The following is a 20,972-nucleotide window of genomic DNA, read 5'->3' as shown; positions in this document are numbered from 1 at the left end:
AGACCCAAACACCCTGCCCTATGGTCACTATTAATGTTCTAAAATCCCTTTCCACCCAAACACCTACACCCAACCCCAAACCTTAAAAAAAACCTTGCAATCCAAAAAACCTTTGCCTACCCTAAAATGACCCTTCTCGCCCAAAAACCCACACCCACCCTTAACCCTAAAAATACACTTGCCACTCAAAAAACCATACCCACCCTAAATTACCCTTGCCACCCAAAAACCCACACCCACCCTAAAAAATCCATACCTATCCTAAAAAATACCCTTGCAATCCCAAAGACCCATACGTACCCTAAATCCTAATATTACCCTTGCCACCCAAAAACTATACACACCCTAAAATTACCCTTGCAATCCCAAACGCCATACCCAACCTGAACCCTAAAATTACACTTGGCACTTAAAATCCCATGCCCACCCAAAACTTAAAAAATAACTCCCATCAAAAAACCATACTCGCCCATAACCTTTAAACATACTCTTGCAACTATATATATATATATATATACACGTAATACTTACCTTTAATACTTACCAGAATACTTATATTTTAATGTATTTTTTTACTATGTATTTTTTATACATCTGTCATATATAATCAAAGAGTGCCCTCTACTGGCCTTATGAGGTCATTTTAACTTAGTATTATTGGTCGTTAACCCATTCCGGGCTCGCGTCGTGCCAACGGCCGTCGCAAGCACTACCTCGCTGGTGCTGCGCCGGTCTGTTGGCCGATGCAGCTGCGCCCACTCATTAATTCTCCCGCACTGCGGGAGAATTTGCGCTGCGGTTAAGAGGCTAAGACTTGGTTGTAAATGCATTAGTGGTTAAAAGACTCGTGATTGAGGTTTAGGTTCTTGTTAAGGAGTGGTGGTTCAGGTCCTTCGAGGAGTCATTGTAAAGGCCGTTTCCCAATTTCCCTTGCTATTGTTCCACACTTGCCTCCTTGTCTGTTGCCCCCGTCCATCTTGTCTTCAGTCGCTCTCTGAGCTTTCTCCATATTTTCACAGTTTTCAGTCAGGTCAGATTTCTGGCCTACAATACTGTCAACTCTGCTTCACCTGCAGGGCCAATAATGTCAACTCTGCTTCACATGCAGGGCCAATACTGTCAACTATGCTTCACATGCAGGGCCAATACTGTCAACTCTGCTTCACACGCAGGGCAAATACTGTCAACTCTGCTTCCTATGCAGGGCCAATACTGTCAACTCTGCTTCACATGCAGGGCCAATACTGTCAACTCTGCTTCCCATGCAGGGCCAATACTGTCAACTCTGCTTCACATGCAGGGCCAATACTGTCAACTCTGCTTCACATGCAGGGCCAATACTGTCAACTCTGCTTCACATGCAGGGCCAATACTGTCAACTCTGCTTCACACGCAGGGCCAATACTGTCAACTCTGCTTCACATGCAGGGCCAATACTGTCAACCCTGCTTCACATGCAGGGCCAATACTGTCAACTCTGCGTCACATGCAGGGCCAATACTGTCAACTCTGCTACACACGCAGGGCCAATACTGTCAACTCTGCTTCACATGCAGGGCCAATACTGTCAACCCTGCTTCACATGCAGGGCCAATACTGTCAACTCTGCTTCCCATGCAGGGCCAATACTGTCAACTCTGCTTCACATGCAGGGCTGTTGCAGACTTACTTCCCTTTGATCTAAACTAATGGAAATCCTCTGTGCTCTGCCTCCTGTCTGCCATGGAGCACGGAGGTAACAAGGTCTGAAAGACCAACTGCAGGTGTGAGACTTCAGTCCAGAACTCATTGTGCAGGTGGTGCTGTGTTAGTGAGTGTTTGGAGTGCTTTTGCCACTCATTCAGAATTGGGGATCCATTCAAGACTGGAGGTGTTCTGAACTTCCTGGTCTCACCAGTGGGTAACCTCGAGAGTCAGAGTCTCATCACTGGTGATGTCCATCTCCAGCTGCCCGCCAAGGTGTGCCATATTATTATTATTATTATTATTTTTGTTTTAAAGCCCCTGGTTAAGGCGCAATCTCAGTGTCTCAATCTTTTTATTACAACTGTCCCCAGTGCACCTTGTAAATCCATGTTGCCTCGGCAGCGCAATGCTCTCACCTTGGGCCTCCGCCTCCTCTGTGTTGCAACTTCTGGCCTGGGACTTCTTTCAGTAAGTATTTCACACTATACCTCTGTTTAGGCCAGAGAAGAAGAGAGGACTTCTTTGTCGCTGCTCTACCCAAACCACTTCCAAAAGAGGCTCCACGTTCGTAAAGCCTGCAGCCTGCACTTCGATGTCGGCTCTGTGGCCCAGGGAGTTAGAGGTTGCTGAGCGATTGAGGTCTGAATGATAAGCTCCAAGAAACACTGCTGGTTTGGTTCCTGCAGGCCCTTCTACAGCCTCCCACCCAAGCATGGCTTGTCATGGTTTTGAAAATCGGTAAAGAATTCAAACAAAAGGCATTTTAAATTATCCCGTGCCACAGTCTGACGCATATTAGCGTACTCTGAAATACTAGACAAATCAAAGTATTACCATTAGTTTACTCATTTAACGAACCCTGTTTTGGAGACTGACTCTTGCTGTTACCCGGACCACGTTAAATGTATCTAATATATTTCCCTCTTTCATGTTTAGGCTTCATTCCAGCGCTCCAACAGCCATGACAAAGTGAGGAAAATAGTGGCGGAAGAAGGACGCACTGCAAGAAACTTAATAGCTTGGAGTGTGCCCCTAGAAAACCGAGAAGATGAGGGTACGTAATTTATTTGTATCTATTTATTTTTCAGTGAACATTTCAAAGCTTAAAATTATTCAGCAAGCATGTGTGCATCATTTGAAATATTTACATAGTACTGATATGTGAGAAAGTATGTAGAAAAATAATAGTTCCGATAACCTAGGCTCTGAATACTTTATATGACTTTGTTATGTTAATTAGGTACTTAAAAAGCTCACATCTACTCTATAAGTGTCCCGGTGCTGAAAGACCACCTGGCCGGGCTGACAATGTGCTGGCAAGAGTTTGGTGTGCGTGTTATTGCTAGAATGACCAAGTTTTCAGTGACTTTCTAAAAGTGAGATGGTCCTGAATCTGCCTGAGTGCCAGGGGCAGACTGTTCCAGAGTTGAGCGGCTTGCACCTGAAAGGAGCGTCCGCCTATTCGAGTACGGGAAAACTTGGGAATAATCACCTGCTGCAGTGATGATGACCTCCGAGTTCGGAGCGGACAGTAAGACTGGACTATTTTCCTGATGTTAGAAACACCTGTTCCATGGAGAGCTTTAAAGGCCAGAACCACCGCCTTAAAGCGAATCCTCTTGCGCATCGGCAGCCAGTGCAGAGATTTCAGATGAGGGGACATCCGTGTTCTAGGGCCGAGCATGAGAATTGCCCTTGCTGCTGCAGCTGGACAACCTGCATCCGTGTTAGTAGGTAATCCGGTATGCCCAGGTACAGTACGTGCTCGGAGATGAGAACTTTTTTACTATTTTGAAAATGTCTTTACTTTATTAACTGCCAGGTCAATTTTCGCTGAGAAAATCAAAATTCTTCCGCCAAGACCTCTCCAGGCGTTTGCAGGTTCTCTTACTTTTCCTGAGGGCTTCGGAGAACCATGAGCGGCCTTAGCAGAACGCGACGATGGGGGTGCGAGTTCGCAGGTATGGAGCTGAAGCCAGTTTTCCATTCCCACTTAAAGGAATCGGATCGTTACTGAGGGCAGATCTCATGGGCATCAGGCGTAATTTGGTGGAATGGTCTAAAGCTACTCGTGCAGGACTTCCCGTAAAATTTAGGGTGGTTTGGTTCTATCCTAAATAATCGTAACGTTGAAAAGGAAGTGATCAGGACATACAAGGGGAAGGGGAGGGGCAGTTTCTATTTTTTCGGTGGAGAGTATCTGATCCAAGATGTGACCCTTCTCATGAGTAGGGTGATGAACATAGGGGTACAACTTGAAGATATCGAAAGATTCCTGTAACTTAGTGGACTCTTGTTCAGTTGATTTGTCCATGTGGATATGAAAATAATCTAGCAACAAACAGTGTTTGAATTTGGTGACCAAGGGAGAATCACATTGCTGATAGACTCTAGGAACCAACCAGCAGGACCACTGGGTTTATAGATTACGATGCCTGCAAGTGATTGATGCGCAGATACCACCACATGGAACCCAAGTCTTTCGGCTCCTTCCACCTCTTCTGTCGAGACTGTCTTACAGGAAAATGTATTTTTTTTAAATGATGGCAATGCCTCCGTCAGTACCCTCTAGCCGGTCCTTTCTAATAATCTGATATCCGCAGGGAATGACCAGAGCAATAGTAGGATTAGAACAGAAGATGCGGGCTCGTGTCCACTAAGAGATCATAACTTTGGAGGGCATGTTTTTTCAGGGACCAAGTATTAAGGAGCATGGCCTGTAAATGTCCCATCTCCCGGTGCGACAGGCCTCCTCCGGGACGCTGACAGGCGCAGATGGGCTTGCCTTGTGCGGTAGTAGCATTGCGTGACGGGGCGAGGGGTAACTAGCGCACTGACCTCTCTTGACGGGCCCACTCTTACAGGCGGGCGCTGTGGTCACGCATCAAAAGTTGAAAAACTCAGGCGAGCTATGCCTAATGCAGCAGCACGTCCCCATAGCATGGTTCAGCATTCCCAAAGCAAGTTTACATGTCCAACGAAGTTGACCTTTTTAAAAGGCACCCAGTGGACCTTGTAACTAAAGTTAAGATCTGCTTTTATATGAGTAATATTTCTACCAGTAATATTTCTATATAATTTCACATTACTTTATAAATGAGGAATTCCAACTCGTTGCCCTACATCATTTTGTTGGGGGGGGGTTTAAATTTGTTTTATTGAATATTTGTTTTTATTCATGTCAGGTCTTACATCAAACACATAATTAAATTTACGTATATAGACATTTTTGCGCTAGTTTACAGGACAATTAACTTCGATCGGTTTTTGCAGAGCTGTGTCTAGTGTGCACATACTAGTTGTGATGCCTAGGTAATGTAAACATTATGCAACATAACATTGGTGCAGTAAGAAAACAGAACATTTTTCCTCCTTCCTTTTCTTGATTAATATAGCATTCTATAGCAGCAATTATATATCACCGCTGTATGCTGCCTACCCCACTGTCACCTTCGCACTTTTATTACATAATATTTATGCACATACATATCGCCACCCTTACATCTTGAACCGTCCATAAGCAGCTTGTTCAAGTGTGAGTCGCACACTACACCTACAGCCCTGTGTGTTTCATCTGCTGACTACTATGCTCACTTTAATACGTCTCTTGCTATATACCCAGAGCTTTAAGTGGGCCGGGTTTGGCAGGTGCTGACCACCGGCAGTTCTTCAAGGCAGGTGCCGAGACGGGTCGCTATCGGTCTCTCCATTTTCGTCCTCCCTATCAGAATGGAAAACAAAACTTAACTTTACAGCAGTTCACTGTTTTTGATGTAACTTTTATTTTTTTGCAGTTATATATTGCAAAACTCGAAGTGCTTTACATGAGCACCAACTAGGACATATATATTTATTTTTTTGGTAAGCACTGGCGATTAAGTGATTTGCCCATAAACACAGGATGTTTAACCGACGCTGAGACTCAAACCCGCTTCCCCCACTCTAAAGTTGGCAGCTCTAGCCATTCCGCCACAACCTCTCACGCAAGAACATTTTCAATATTGTATACAACGAAGCCATAGTTGTATGTATGTATGTATGTAGTATATTTATCTTATCCAACTAACAAACTTTGACAAAGCCAATAGTCCTGGCTTGTTGTAGGTATAATGTTACTTGTTGTATTATATATGTGGAGGCAATAACAGAAGCAGCAACATACCAGTCGGGCCGCACATTGTGCTGAGCACATATTTTTAGCATAAATGTTTCAAGGTACGCCCCTTTGAGAGACCCCCCCACCCCCCGCCCCCTCAGTTTCAGGCTAGTCCTGCCAGGATGTACAAAGTCTGTCAATATTGCATCCCATTCTGCCACCAGGCAGCTGTTTCCGCGTCCCCATTGTGTCTGTGCCCAACAGACAAGCGATCTAAACCAGGTCTTCGTGGCTGGTGGTTCAGGGGATTTCCAGCGCTGAGTAAGTAGCCGTTTGGCAACTAGAAGTTCCAGTTCTATGTATCGGGTTGTCACTTTATATTTTGTTAGGCCTTTGATACAGACCTAATATACATGTCTCCCATGACCACTATAGCGTGCGTTCTTTGCAGTGGGCTAAATATTTGGTGACTGTTTCCCAATACGATCGGATGGCTGTGCAGGCCCATAGCATATGCACAAGGCCTCCACCAATCATATCACATCTGGGGCATTTGGCATTGTTACGATTTGAAACATTGATTGATTTTGGCTGGTGTCAAATAGGCTCTGTGTGCTATTTAGTATTGGATTAGCCGGAATCTAGCGATTCAGGGGGTGCGCATGGGACTCACTAGGATATCTTCCCACTCCCGCTCTATGCTAGGTCGCTGCAAGTCAGTGTACCAGTGGGCTCAAAGGGATAACAGTGGATGTATTGTGTGTAATCTCAGGGACTCCCCCAGCCATCTGGTGAGATGCTGGCCCGCACCCAGTTAGTGTAGGTACTGTACTTTTAAGTCGGTGGCGGGTTCTTGCGTTATATGTCCCCATACCATACGTAATTTGTTGCCCTATATCATTATCTAAAATTAAGTTGTACACAACTGAAGCTATCAACAACAAATCTAGTGATGGTTTGCGCTTCAGTTATATATCCTGCTTCAGTTATACACCCTGCACCTGAAGTTATCCTCGTTTATTAACTTTTGTTTGAAATGCAGTTATCAGACCAGATTTGACTTTTCTGTCTCCTATACTGGCTGCCGCGGGCTGCCTTTTAGGCTAATTCCGTCTGCTCCTTTAAAGCAATTATGGCTGTGGAGTTTTCTATTATGTAACAATTTGTAGATCAGCCTGGAAAGTTCTCTGGGCTTCAGAGGCACCTATTTCAAAACATTGGATTAAAAGTGCCAAAATCCCGTAGGAGAGCCTTTATCTGATGCCAGGTGTCGTTTTTTTTAAATACTTATCTTTATTAACAAGGTTGCACATAGAAAGTTTACAGTAAATCTACGTCCCTCCATTAGTCCTACATCTCTGCTCTGAGCCATCTATATAGGGATTGTGTTTTAAAAGAAATAGTCTGAATTTTCTACACAACGTGACTCTTGGATTGGAATAGAGTGTTCCGACAAGAATACTAATTGAAGAAAAGTGCTGACTGCACAGAGGATGAAAGTTACCATATGTGATGTGCGCTGGTGTTTTGTTACTGTTGATGTGATTATCTGCTACACTTCTTGTGGGCGGAAAGTCTTTTTTGATGCCTTAGGTGGATGAGCATCAAACACCAAAGTTGCACTCAATATATAATGCTTTGAACTCAGTATTCAGAAGAATTTGATATAATAAGGGGACAGTATCTGATGTACAGGTCTCTAAAAGCAAATCCACCTTTCTTTGTTTGTTGTATATAGGGATACAAGAAAGCTTGGTTTACATTTATGTGGCATACATTTTACTGTTACTTTCATTTGGGCCCTTGGAGAACTTGTGGCAGCATTTGGGTGTCTATTCATTTCGGATTTTTGCGCGTAATAACTTTGTTTCAGGTATAATAAACAATAACAACTTCAACTTCTTATATAGGAAAAGGAGAAAAGAAAAATATGAAATAAATAACTCAAAAGGGGAGGGGGTTGTAGCAGCGACCTGGCTCGGTATCATCTTATGTAGACAATAGAGATTTTTCTAGGGCATGATGCCAGGTGTAGTTACAGGTGAGCAGGCAAAGGGAACGGATCTGCTCTCATGCCTCATCTTGCCTTGAACAAACCCGCTCCGGCATTAATGAATTGAAATAAAAGTTCTCTGTAAGCACCCCTCCTCTCTTCCTGGCAAATAAATGCAGCATCACTAATGTCCTGATACATCCATTGAAATGGTGGCAATTTGGACAGACATGAGTTTTCTTGTTCCAGAAGCTGCAAAAAATAGTTTCTATTTCAAATTATTAGATTCTCTACCAGATTGTGCAAGTAGACCCTCTCCAGGCACTTCAATCGATTTTAGAAATATTTAGCTGCCATAGCCAATCCCTCATGCCAAAGCCACTCTGAATCCAAAAGTGATGTCAACCCTGGCAACAAGAGGCATGATCAAAACAGATCTGCTCAATTGTTTTTTCACTCGGTTTGCCGATTGTTTTCCACTGGGTGAAGGGAGATATGTCCCGCCTCCTCCTCCCCCCAAAAACGACCAGTCTTTACCTCCAATTCTAAATGATGGAACCAGTTGTTTGTTTGGGAGTACCCACATGCCCTGTGTATTTAGTGTATGGGCAAGGTGTGTGATCTTTGACTTGTGAGCTGTGTATTCCTATGCAACAGGAAGTGATTGTGAGAGGGAGACTATGCTCCTTATGTCTTTAGGAACTCAATAATGAAGTCTCCTTTCAGGTCCCTGGATCAATTTCATTCTTCCATTTGTTCCATGAGCTGTTCACCTATAAACTACAAGAAAGCCACTCTTCTAGATATAAACACATATGTGCATCTAATAAATTGTCTTCTGTTACTATACCAACTTTTCAGGAAATTTGAGAGGTAAACTCTTCCACTTATGACATCTTCTGCTCAGGAGATAGAAAGGAGCCTTTCAGCAGGCTGTGATGGCTTTTATTAGCCAGTCACTCTCTGGAGCAACTTCAGCAGTCTCTAGAATCTAAGCAGATGTCTGAGCGTGCAGTGTCTTGACTCTGCTTCCCCTGTTGATAGGGTACCTGCTCAACCATATATGATCTTAGTTGATTTCTGTTTCACCACTATACTAGTATAGAAGGTAAGTTGCATCTGGCTGTGGCAACCCCATCCTCAGTACAGCTCAAAAGAAGAATGTTTCTTTTGAAATTTGAAATAGTCAAATTTTCATAACGGCAGAAATGAATGCGTGATTAGTTTAGAAGGGTAGCTCATTTCTTTGGGCACACTGAGGCCCTGACTTTTCCACATTTCACTCTTAAGTCAGAGTATAATGATAATGACAGTGAGAGAGCTAATTAGCTTCCCAAATAGTTTACTCAATCATGTGTGCTGGCGTATCCACAGAAGGCCTTTAAGCTAAAAACGTCACTAGTTATGAAGTTTCTGTCTTATGATGGACCTACTTGTATGGCTCAAGCTCATTTTAGTATTGTCCTGAAGAAGGCAGTAGAAATATTAACTATACCATTGCATACTTGTTCATTTAAGACTTTTCTGTTCATGGAAATCTTGAATAAAGAAAGTCTAGTACAGTGGAGTAGAGCAGGGTAGAGTGGAGTAGATTGTTGAGTAGATTGTTTGAGAGTAGAGTGAAGTGGTGCAGGATAGAGTGCAGAGGTGTAAAGTGGCGTAGAGTTCAGTGGCAAAGAGTGCAGTCTTGCAGAGAAGAGTGTCATAGAGGTCAGTACTCTAGAGTAAATTGGCATAGAGGGCAGTGGCATAGAGTAAACTGTTGCAGAGTAGAGTGCTGCAGAGAGCAGTGGCATACAGTACAGTGGTGCAGAGTAGAACATAGTGGCGTAGATTGTTGCAGATTAGAGTATAGTGTTGTAGAATGCAGTGGTGCAGAGTAGTTGGCATAGAGTGCCTTGGTTTTGAGTAAAGTGATATAGAGTACATTGGTGTAGAACGCAATGGTTTAGAGTAGAGTGGTGCAGAGCAGAGTGGCTTAGAGTGGCGCAGAGGCATAGAGTGCAGTGGGGTAGAGTAGATTGTTTCAGAGTAGAGTGAAGTGGTGTAGAGAACAGTGGCATAGAGTTGAGTGCAGTGGTGTGGAGTAGATTGGAGTGGAGCCATGCAGAGTGGGGTAGAGTGTAGTGACGAACAGTGCAGTGGCGTAGAATGCAGTAGAGTTCAGTGGAGCAGAGTGGAGTGGTTCAGGGTAGAGTGCACTGGCATAGAGTAGAGAGATGCAGAGTAAAGTTCATTGTGATTGAATGGTGCAGAGTAGAGTGGTGTAGAATTCAGTGGCACTTGATGCAGAGTAGACTGTCGTAGAGTGCAGTGGTGTAGAGTAGAGTGGCATAGAGTGCATTGGATTAAAGTGCAGTGGTTAGAGCAGAGTTTAGTGGTATGGAGTGGTGCAGTGAAGACTGCTGTGGCGTGTAGGGGTACAGAGTGCAGTGGTACAGAATGGAGTGGAGTGCCATGAAGTGGAGTGCCTTGGCAAAGAGTGCCGTGGTCCATAGTAGAATAGGTTGGGGTAGAGTCCATTGGCATAGAGTAGAGTGATGCAGAGTAGAGAGGCGTAGGGTGGAATGGTGTAGAGTAGAGTGGAGTGGGGCAAAGTGGAATATGCATGGTGTGGTAGCGCACCGCCATAACTGACAACACATATGCAAATGAAATGACCATTACATTTGCACAGACATACGGTTTTTACTGATAAAAGTATGCAATGCACAAGGTATAATTTATTAAATATTTATTTCCATCAGAATTTTTAAAAATTAACTTAATGTTCACTTTACTTATTTTGATATAGTCTGAAATATGAGTACAGCTCTTTTGCGTAGTGTACTTGAAAAAAACCTTTTGTTTCCCAGAAAGATTGTCTCATAATTTATCTCCCTTTGAAGCCAGAGAACGAAACGTAATCACCAAGCTACCTCGGATTATAAAGCCTGACATTTGACCTTCTTCTTTGAATGCACAGCAAATATGACGAGATAAGATCAAGACTTAAAGTCCTGTTTACAGAAAGGGAACACTCGGAAGGATATAGTAAATAAGGTATGGGCAATGGAAGGGACAAACTCAAGCTGGACAGACTAAAACAAATATAGAATCAAGAAAATGTGACTTACAAATCATAAAGCCATTAGTAAGCAATGGCACAATGTATTCTCGGGGAAGCTTTCCGAACTTCACCAAGATGTCTAGCAAACCAGACTAGGCTTCGACCTAAAAAGAAGGTCTGCTGCAAACGGAGTGTGCAGTCCTGTGTCTGCTATGGCAAATTCCAAATGTGCAAAGAATACATCTTTTCTTCCAACATCATCTGCTCTCCCCACCATTTTATCCTCTTACTTCTGTAAGTCCGAGTTAAGCGGGGCCTCACATAAAAACATGTTTTTTTTATTGTGGTGCTCGGCAGTACAAAGTTTAAAGATTTCTGCTTTAGAAGAACAAGTGCTGACCTTTGGTAATCTTTCTAATTCATGGATCATCTCATTAGGATTTATTACTGGCTTTTCAATTTCACTCTGTATGTCACAGTTGTTGGTTTCTAAATTTGAGTTGCTTTTAGGAGTACATATTATACGTGTTCAGCCTGCTGCTTTGTGTCTGGATGAGGGCATGAAAGTAATACTGGAAGTGAGTTCGTCAGTACAAGTAAATCACATACTTTCAAGGATGACATACCTCTAGGAGTCCGAAAGGGTCCCTCGTGATGTTGTTTAAGGTCTCTTGATGGGTTATGTCAGCTAAAAAAAAATCTGATTTAGTCCGGTTTCCACTAAGTGCTTATGTAAAAAATATGTACCAGTTGAACGATCCATCAGAAAGAATGTCTATCATTCACTGAGGAAAAGAAAAGCTCTGCAGTATTTGCAAATGTATGAAGTCGAATAAATAAAACGGCTAGACCATGAATGTTCATGTCGTTACTCAGCGTGAAAAAAGAGAGGGGGTTTCCAGTCAGTGGAAAGCCACTATTCTGTTTGTCCTCAGTTAGGTGTTCAAGAAGTAAAATTGGATTTGTGATGGCAGTTTAATAACTATTACTTAGCAAACTGCTAAGAAGCAATGCACTGCAGCATCTGCCTGACTCAAGTAATCTGGAAAAAGTCCTCTCTAAATGTAACTGCAGAAAATGAATAAATCATCAGAAATTTCAGATAGGAAAATTGTTTTCCTCCAGACACTGTCTATACTGATTTGTCAGTAGGTGTTTTTGCTGAAGTTCCTGCTTGACTTGATCGCTTTGGTTTTGCTGAGTATACAGTAGAAGAAGAAAGCAGGCTGGCCTCTGAAGTGACCCATTGATTGTACCCATTGCAGAGGAACCAGCTTGGAATACAATGGAGCAGAAATGCTTGAACATTTCTGGTGAAGGAATGCTGATAGTGATGTAGGCAGATGAAGAAATGCATCATCCGACTTAGAGGATGGAAGGGAGTGCTGTAGTGCAGAACCCGGTAGTTGAAGTACTGGTAATGTAGGTCGTCTGATCAAGTCAAGTAAAAAACCTCCTAGGCAATTAATCAATGGAAACAAGTCAATAAGGGAAGGATCAGGAAACAGAATATATATAAAAAACAATAATTTTAATGACATCAATTAAAACATGTTTCTAAAAAATTGTATTGTAACACATTACATACAGTTATACAATTGAAATAAATCACATAAAGGTTTTTTTTTTAAAAAAAGGGGAGAATCAATACGATTAGTGGCACAAATCGTATTGATTCTCCCCTTTTTTTTTAAAAAACCCCCACCTTTTTATGTGATTTATTTTAATTGTATGTAATGTGTTACAATACACTTTTTTTGAATTTGTTTTTAATTGATGTAATTAAAATGATTGTTTTTTTATATATATTCTGTTTCCTGATGTAAATGTAAATGTGCTGGATTTGTAAAGCGCACGGCTGCCCGTGAGCGTCCCGGCGCTTGCTTAGGGAACCCGTCCTGGTATTCCCCTGTGAGAAACCCCGGCAGGGTGTCCACAAGGTGAAAGCCAGGCATCCCGCCGCGAGGGGCCGTAGTGGAGATTAAGCAAGCTATTGCCCAGAGTCGCAGAGTGTGACCCCGTGGGTTGAGTAGGCACCAGAGCGAGAATTGTCGATCTCAGCTTCCGGGTCTGTCGCCTCTAACCACTGAGCCACGCTTCTCCACGCTGATCCTTCCCTTATTGACTTGTTTCCATTGATTAATTGCCTATGAGGTTTTTTACTTGAATTGATTTTCCCTGGCCTAGGAATTGAACAAATCACTGTTCAGGGGGTCCTTGTTTTTTACACTTGGTCGTCTGATCAAGGCCAGAGTGGCATCCTGTATAGTGTCCGAGATCCCTAGTGAGTTCATTTGCAGGAAACAGCATAAAAGATTTACACAGGAAATATGTGAAGGGACACTCATCAACAAAATCAACAGACTAAGACATGGCAAATCAGGGAGAGCTAGTCATTGGCTTGAATTAGCGAAGTAGTCTCATTATAGGTCCAATATAGTAGATGGCTTGTCCACTTCAAGCAGTCTGTCACTCGTGGGCTTCAGTTCAGCCGATAAGAGAATGTGTTGAAAATCATGAACAGTAAACTATGCTGCTGTTCGTGATGAGCTATGCAATGTATCGATAACAAGCATTGGAAAATCCAACGGATAATTTATTGGGTTAACACTTGCAGTGTTGGCATATTAGAGTGGGACACATGGGGGGGGGGAGGTAGCAGAAAGGACACAGAAGGCTGATATTGTAAAATAGCCACTCATGCAGTTCAATGTAGCTCTCGAGTACAGGCAGGAGGGCACATTCAAACATTCATTAGCACTAGGGGAGAAATAAATACTCCACTGGGCTGAGCCAGGACCCAATTGAGCCTCTAGCCAGTGGCTACAAGAGGCTGAACATAGTAAGAGACAAAGGAGGACGCAGTGTGCTTGAAGGGAAGATTGATAATTTCATGCAAGTTTATCCATGAAAGCAGCTGTAAACCAAGATACACCACTGATGCAGTCATGAAGTACGTAAACTCTTGTCAGATAACTAAATTGGTTAAATTAATTTTGGACCTAGTTATGTTAGGAACTGTGTTTTGCTGTGCCAAGTAATGTAGGATGCAGCAGGAACGGTCTCTGAGCTGTAAGACACAGTATAATTAAAGGAGCTCAGTGCAGGCTTTAAATTGCTATTAAAAATGGAAGTAGTCCCGGAGGACCGATCGTCAAGAAACAATGTATATATGACGGGTATCCTGGAAGGATTTGAGGATAGGCCTTTATGGACATGTGTTAGATTTGGGGGTCTCTAATTGGCACAGGTAGGTACTTGTGACAAATAGGGACCCTTGCCTCTAGTCAGGGTAAGGGGGATACACTCCTAAAATAACCCCTGCTCACCCCCTTTGTAGCTTGGCACGAGCAGACAGGCCCATCTCAGAGGCAGTGTGTAAAGCATTTGTGAACACATACAGTAACCAAGTGACAACTCTACAGATGGACACCACACAAGTTGTATATTAAAAATAAGTATCTTTTATATAGATTTAACTCAAGACCATAAATGACAAAAATCCACTATACTGTACTTAAAATGGTAGCATTAGCTTAGTTTTCTTTAGATCTTAAAATGGAACACTTTGAGTCAATGTACCTTAAGATGCGTAGCACAATACAACAAAATTGTTGCAACGACGGTGATGCGTTGAAAATCTGGTACAAAGAAACCAAGATGGCGCTTTCTTCTTGATGCAACATGCTTCTCGGTGATGCGGCGGCATCTGCTGTGATGTCGATCCTCTTCTCCGGCGATGCGAGATGCTTCACATGATACGAGCCGAGACAGGCCCTGCGACACGCTTCCCAGTGATGCAGCGGCATCTGCTGTGACGTCGATTCTCTACCCTGGCAATGCGAGTTGCTACCACAATGAGCCACGGCCAGCCCTGCAACACTCTTCTCGGTAATGCGGCGACGTCTGCTTCAAAGTCGATCCTCTTCTCCGGCGATGAGTCGCGACAGGCCCTGCAACACACTTCCCAGGGATGCGCCGGCGTCTGCTGTGACGTCTGTCTTCTACCCTAGCGATGCGAGACGCTTCGGTGGCCCTGCGGTGACTCATGATTCTTCTGCGACACTGTTTCCGGTGATGCGGCGGCGTCTGCTGCGACGTCTATCCTCTTCTCCGGCGATGCAAGGCGCTTCGTGTTGTGAAGCGGCAGCGGCAGTTCTGCAACACGCTTCCTGTTCTTGAGTCGCGCTTCCATCCCCTTGCGACACACAGTTCCTCAGAAAGTCCAGCACAACTGCAGGCACTTCCAAAGAACTCTTGGGGTGCTGGTGGGTGAAGTCTGTTGTCCCTGAGACTACAGCAGGAGGCAAGCTCTTTTTTCAAGCCCTTGGAGATCCTTACACGTTGAAATAAAGTACACAAAGTTCCTCTCTCCTTTCTTCGGCAGTCAGGCAACCACTGCAGGCCAATCCCCCAAGCAGCACTTCAGCTTAGGGATAGTCTCTCCTCAGGCTCTCTGGTTTCCCTCCTCACAAAGGTTTCTTCATGTTGTCCAAAGTGATCTAATTCTCAGGGGTCTGAGTCCCCTCTTTTACACACAGTTTCTCTTTGTGCTCTGAAGGCAGAGAGGCCTTTGCCTAGTCCACACCAGTTCTGGTCAGTCCTGTAGCACTCTGTTGACATGACTCCTTCTTTCCTTTCACATTGCAGGGCTGAGGCATCAGGAGGTGGAGCCAGCATTGTGGAGGGAAAGCACAGTCCTATTCAGGTCCCAGGTGCAACTCCTCCCTCCCATCTAGATGCAGATCTCTCTATTCACCACTGGGCTGACCCACCCTGTCTCCTGGAATCCCCCAGCCCCTGTCACTCAAACTCCTGACAAGGAATACACAACCTAGTAGAGGCAGGCTTGGATAGTTGGACAAGAAAATACCTACTTTCTAAAAGTGGTATTTTCAAACCAAGAATGTCAAAATCAACTTCACTAAAATATGTATTTTATCATTCTGTGTACAGGCATACTAACCTTGAATTTCTACTTAGTTCCCTGAGTCAGTTAGGATTATAAGACGTAATAATCAAACTGCCCATTCTGGCCCATGGGGAATAGGTAGCCTTGCAATTATGAAAAACGAAAATGGCTGTTATTCACTATTAGGACATGCCACACACACCAGGGCTTGTCCTACCTAATACTTAAAATGCGTCCTGCCCTTCGGCCTACCAATATGGTGTCTGATATGAAGACAAGGGAAGGTTTAGGGCCTGGCAAGTGGGTGCACTTGCTCAGTCAGCATGGCAGTATCAAACTGCACACAGGCTCTGTAATGGCAGACCTGAGACACACTTTTACAGGCTGCTTCTGTGGGTGGCACCCTCAGTGCTGCAAGCCCACCAGTAGCATTTGGTTTACAAGTCCTGGGCACACTCAGTGCACTGTACTAGGGTCTGACAGGTAAACCAGCCAATCATGGAGTCACTAATCAATACATCAATTTACAACAGGGAGCACTTGCACTGTGGCACTGGAGAGCAATGGCACAGTGCCCAGAGCATCTAACACCAGCAAAAATACATGGGGCAACGGCAAAAAATGGAAGTGAGACCCAAGCCAAGGTGCCAGGTCTAACAACATGTAGCTAATTAAAGTTAAGGAGGTGGGTTTCTGTCCTAGTTCTTTGTGGTTGAGAGGGCACAGTGCACCACACCTTTGCTTGTCCCCGGAGCCTATATTTATAGGAGAACTGATCCTAAGACTCCTTAACAGCAAGGATCACATTATCGTATTTTATAAAACCTCACAACATTCGGACAGCTGTGACTTTAAAGCATACATTTTTCTTGACTACACTAAAAATAGCCAAAAGTGAAGACTGTCCTGAAAGGAAGCAAAAAATAACATTGAAGCCAGTGAGTATTGTGACACAGGGTGGCGCTAAGTGTAATTTAGAGATGAGTAGAACAACAGTTGTTTATTAATGCAATATACCTTTAGAGCGATTGATTTCTACCGCCCAAGGATAGCTTTGGGTGCCTGGAGTAGTATGAATTTCACACTTGTAGCTGTGCTACGCGTATGTATGTCATTGGCAGAGGTGGCAGGGATAGTAATGGGTGGTTAAAGTTGCTTTGGCCTCCTGATGAGCTTACGAACATATATTATAATACAAATTAAGCACTGTATGCATTATATGGAAAAAAACCTATGTGGTGTAGTGGAATATGCAACAAATCCAACAATCAACCATGTATACCAAAGGGAAAAAAACAAAAAATCAACATGAGGATTGTGTAATGGGGAACACTAAATTGATGTCAGCTTTCCGGTTTTCACTATCACAGATATCCTTGGTACTGCAGACAGACCACTGGGAAGTTTGTCCACCTACCTGGATGAAGGATTATGTACACCAAACGTATGCTTACAAGTGTTACAGGTTGCACCATGTTGGTCTCACTTACATTTTTTTCTGCAATCTTGTATGGTGTAATTTTGTGTAGTAGTTAGTCCAGTTCTTGCCATGTGCTCACTGTGCTGTTTGTGGTGGGATTTGTGATTTTGTTTTTGTGGTGTTGGTAGAATGGTGGCCTTTATGTTTGCTCCTTGTTGTTCATTCTTATTTAAGAATTGTATTATGTCATTGGAAATTCTTGATTTCTGTCAGCTACTGTGAGTTGGTTGCGTTGTAGAACTGTTTGGTGTTGATCTCCTGGATGTTACAATAACATACACCTGTGTGATTCTGCAGTTTCTGGGAGGACCACTCAAGGAGTTTACTGAGAAGACACCAGTTATGCAAAAAATTAAAAAAACACAAGCCTAAATTGCATTCATATGTTAAGAAAGCCAAATAGTTGAAATATTTAGTATCTCTGTCCTCGCCAACCGCCCTTATTGACATCTCGCTGTGATCCCTTTTATCGTCCTGAGTTTCTTTCCTCCTTGCGTACTCAGTGACATCTTCTCAGTTTATTTGTTCCCCTTCCAGCTCTCTACCTCCTGCCACTTTCCGGTAGATCATTGTAAGTAAAGGCCATTGGAAAGAGATTCATCATAGGGATTTCAACTTTCCCCCTGGTTAGCATGCATGTCTTCCTTTATTTTTCCACCAGTGGTCTTGATCATCTTTGTGTTCACTGCAGATGCGTCATGATTTTCGCCATTTAACCGCAGACAATAGTGCTATGTTGTAATCGTGTTGTTTCTATAATGCATTATCCCCATAGATTCAATGTTCCCTGCTGCTAAAGGCAGCATGTTGAGTGTTTGTGTTTGAGAGTGTCAGTTGTTGAGTGTGGGCTGAGAAGCAAGGCTGCTGCTACTGGTAGGGAATTTACTATCTTACTTACAACCTGCAACTAAGATTTCTTTAATAAACCTGTTTATTATAACCTAAATGACGGGCTACCTGACATCCTACTTACAAGAAGGCATCCTCGTTTGCAACATGCTGTCAGCTCTGCAGACATTTCGGTGAACCTAAATTGGATCTCCATTCAAAGATGGTGGTGCCTTCTGCTAATTTATGCTAGCCTGTGGGTACAATGGTTATTGGTGCCTGCTGATTATAGTTCAGTGGCACTGGCCTTTTTAGGACTGGCCTAAAGACCACAATGGCTGTTTGTTACTCTTTTGTTTCCCCCAAAATTATAATTGCAACTTCAAATAAAGCATATGTGTGCGCATACACTTAGAGTGTAGCTCACATGTTGGATCAACCCACACAAAACCAGACAAACAATGGGTTAATCCTCTTCAGTCATTGCCTTTTTTTTAAAAACATTTTTTTATTGAAAACATCATTGGTTCAGATAATCAAAGCAGTAGACACAATCGAATGACATTGTACAAAAGCATAAGGAGGACAAGGATTGCAACTGTATGTAAGGGGGAACATCACGGGCAAGGGGGAACATTTATATCGGAACAGACTGGTGGCATACAGATTTCTCCTCGATAGCTATTCCAATGGCTCCAGATATGGGCCCATTTTTGGGGGCAACCCCATGCAACATAAACAGTCTTCTTCCTAAACATACACCAATCGAGGTCCCTCTCCACGACCTCTTTGGAGGGCGGTGTAATAGCTCCCCATAATTGTTCAATGTTTCTCTTGGCTATCATGATTCCCAAGGTAGCCCATTGTGTCTGCTAGTTGTTGAGGTCCGTAAGCTCCCATATGTTAACGAGGCCGCATCTTACCTCTGGCGACAACTGGATGCACGGTACAGCAGACATTGTATCATGTACCTCTCACCAAAAGGAGCTAACATGTTGACATTCCCATATGATGTGTAAATAGGTACCCAAGTCTCCACATCCCCTTCTGCACTCCCCGCTGTCTGCTCTCCCCATATGGATCAGTTGTGGCCCGGTGATGATGACACAATGCAGTATTTTTTAGTTGCACAAGTCTGAGGCATGCCGGTATGGCGACTACTTTAGGGGATGACACTGCCTCTCGCCAATCTTCGTCGTCCATCTCGATCCCATCCCCCACCCATAGCTCCCTTAGTGCCTAGAGGGGATCTGTCATGTTATTAATCAGTTTTTTGTATATTAAGGAAATTGTTTTTTCTGGCAGGTGGCCGTCCAAGATTCTATCCTCTAAGGGTGAAGCTTCAGAAGGGGTAACTCCTTTGGGCCGAAGTGATTGAAGCGAGTGTAGGATTTGAGCATATCTGAAATATTCAGTGCTGGCCAGGTCATATTCAGCCTGTAGTGTGTTGAAGGACTTAACTCCCCCTGGTCCCCAGATGTCTCTGACTTAGAAGGGTCCTCATCAGCATCTCCCATCGAAGCCTTTAGCTCTCCATAAAGCTACCTAGGAGTTCTGCATCCCAAAGTGGGGTTGCTAACGTCAATTTACATCCCCACCCAAGGAAATTAGTGGCATCGTTCCAAAGTCGGACCGAATGGTTGGTGGGGCCTGTCAGGGTGAATTGTTTAGGTTACGAATAGAGTGCTCTGCTATAGTTGCCTCCGGGGAGGAGCCATTTATCCATGGCATACCCCGGATCGTCACCTCGTCCGTAGGTACAGTGGTTTACGGCCGCAAGGTGCGCTGCCCAATAATACTTTTTGATGTCTGGGAGGCTAATCCCCCCCATCATACCAGTTCAGGGTCAGCTTGTTTAAAGCGATACGCGGTCTGCCGTCCCAGAGCAGCTCTCTTTGACGGCCTTCTATTTCCCTGAAGTATTGTAGAGGCACTGGGTCCAGGACGTTTTGCAATGCGTAGAGAAATCTGGGCAGAGACATCATTTTAAACAGGGCCGCCCTGCCTAACAGGGAGAGGGGGAGCAATTTCAATCTAGTAATATCTTTTTTGAGTTTAAGCAGTGGCAGAAGATGGTTTTGTGTGTAGCGGGATAATGGATCGAGTGAAATAAAAACACCTAAGTATTTGAAGCCAACTGTGTTGACCTGGATTGGACAGTTTCTCGAAGGGATTGGAGGGTCTTGTCTGAGAGTGAACAGTAAGGATTTATCTCAGTTGACTGTGAAACTGGAAAATCTGCCGAACGCTGCTAAGATGTCTAGCACTACTATGAGGGAATCCGTCGGGGAGGCCAGATAAAGCAAAATGTCGTCTGGATAGAGGGAGATGCGGTCTTCCAAATCCGGGGACCATCTCAACCATCGTATCATACGGTCTTGTCGGATCCAAGCAGCCAGTGGCACCAGGGCGAGGGCAAAAAGGAGAGGTGAGAGCGGGCACCCCTGGCGGGTCCCGCGGCTGAGCGGGAATGTGGCTGAGCGGGAATGTGGCTGACGGTTTATTATTGACCACAACCTGGGCCAAGGGTTCCCGATATAGGAAATGCACCCATCGTATGTAATTAGGGCCAAAGCCCAATTTAGAAAGTACTGGCCAGAGGTAGGGCCACTCTACAGTGTCCAACGACATAGTCGCGTCCAAGGACACTATCACAGCTGACTCCTGAATGGTTAATGCTCTGTCTAGTGCTCCATGAATTCTACGTAAGGTCAAGGCCATGTTTCTGTGGGACATAAAGCCCGATTGATCTGGGTGCACTAAGTTAGTAATGACTTTGATCAGACGAGTAGCCAGGGGCTTTCCATCTTTATATATGGTGACGATGGTGGCTATTCTCTGCTCCCTCAGTAGTGCCCCAAGGTTTCTAGATTCCTCAAAGATCGATTTTAAGTGTGGTGCAAGTGTGTCTGGCCACAATTCAATAGG

At 43.9% G+C, this 20,972-nt stretch overlaps 1 protein-coding gene across 2 annotated transcripts in view; it reads left to right on the top strand.

The window, feature by feature from the left end:
- The window catches only part of SCAPER (S-phase cyclin A associated protein in the ER), a 3,246,499-nt gene that overhangs the window by 79,114 nt on the left and 3,146,413 nt on the right, over positions 1-20,972 (top strand). For both annotated transcript variants that reach the window (XM_078685236.1, XM_078685237.1), the window contains exon 3: positions 2,623-2,740. In XM_078685236.1, coding sequence (XP_078541362.1) covers positions 2,623-2,740 — 118 coding nt within the window. The remainder of the gene's footprint in view (positions 1-2,622; positions 2,741-20,972) is intronic.

Source organism: Lissotriton helveticus, chromosome 3_2 (genome assembly GCF_964261635.1).
Source record: "Lissotriton helveticus chromosome 3_2, aLisHel1.1, whole genome shotgun sequence".
Lineage (NCBI taxonomy): Eukaryota > Metazoa > Chordata > Amphibia > Caudata > Salamandridae > Lissotriton > Lissotriton helveticus.
Note: the sequence above shows the minus strand (reverse complement) of the source record. Positions and strands in the feature narration are given on the sequence as shown.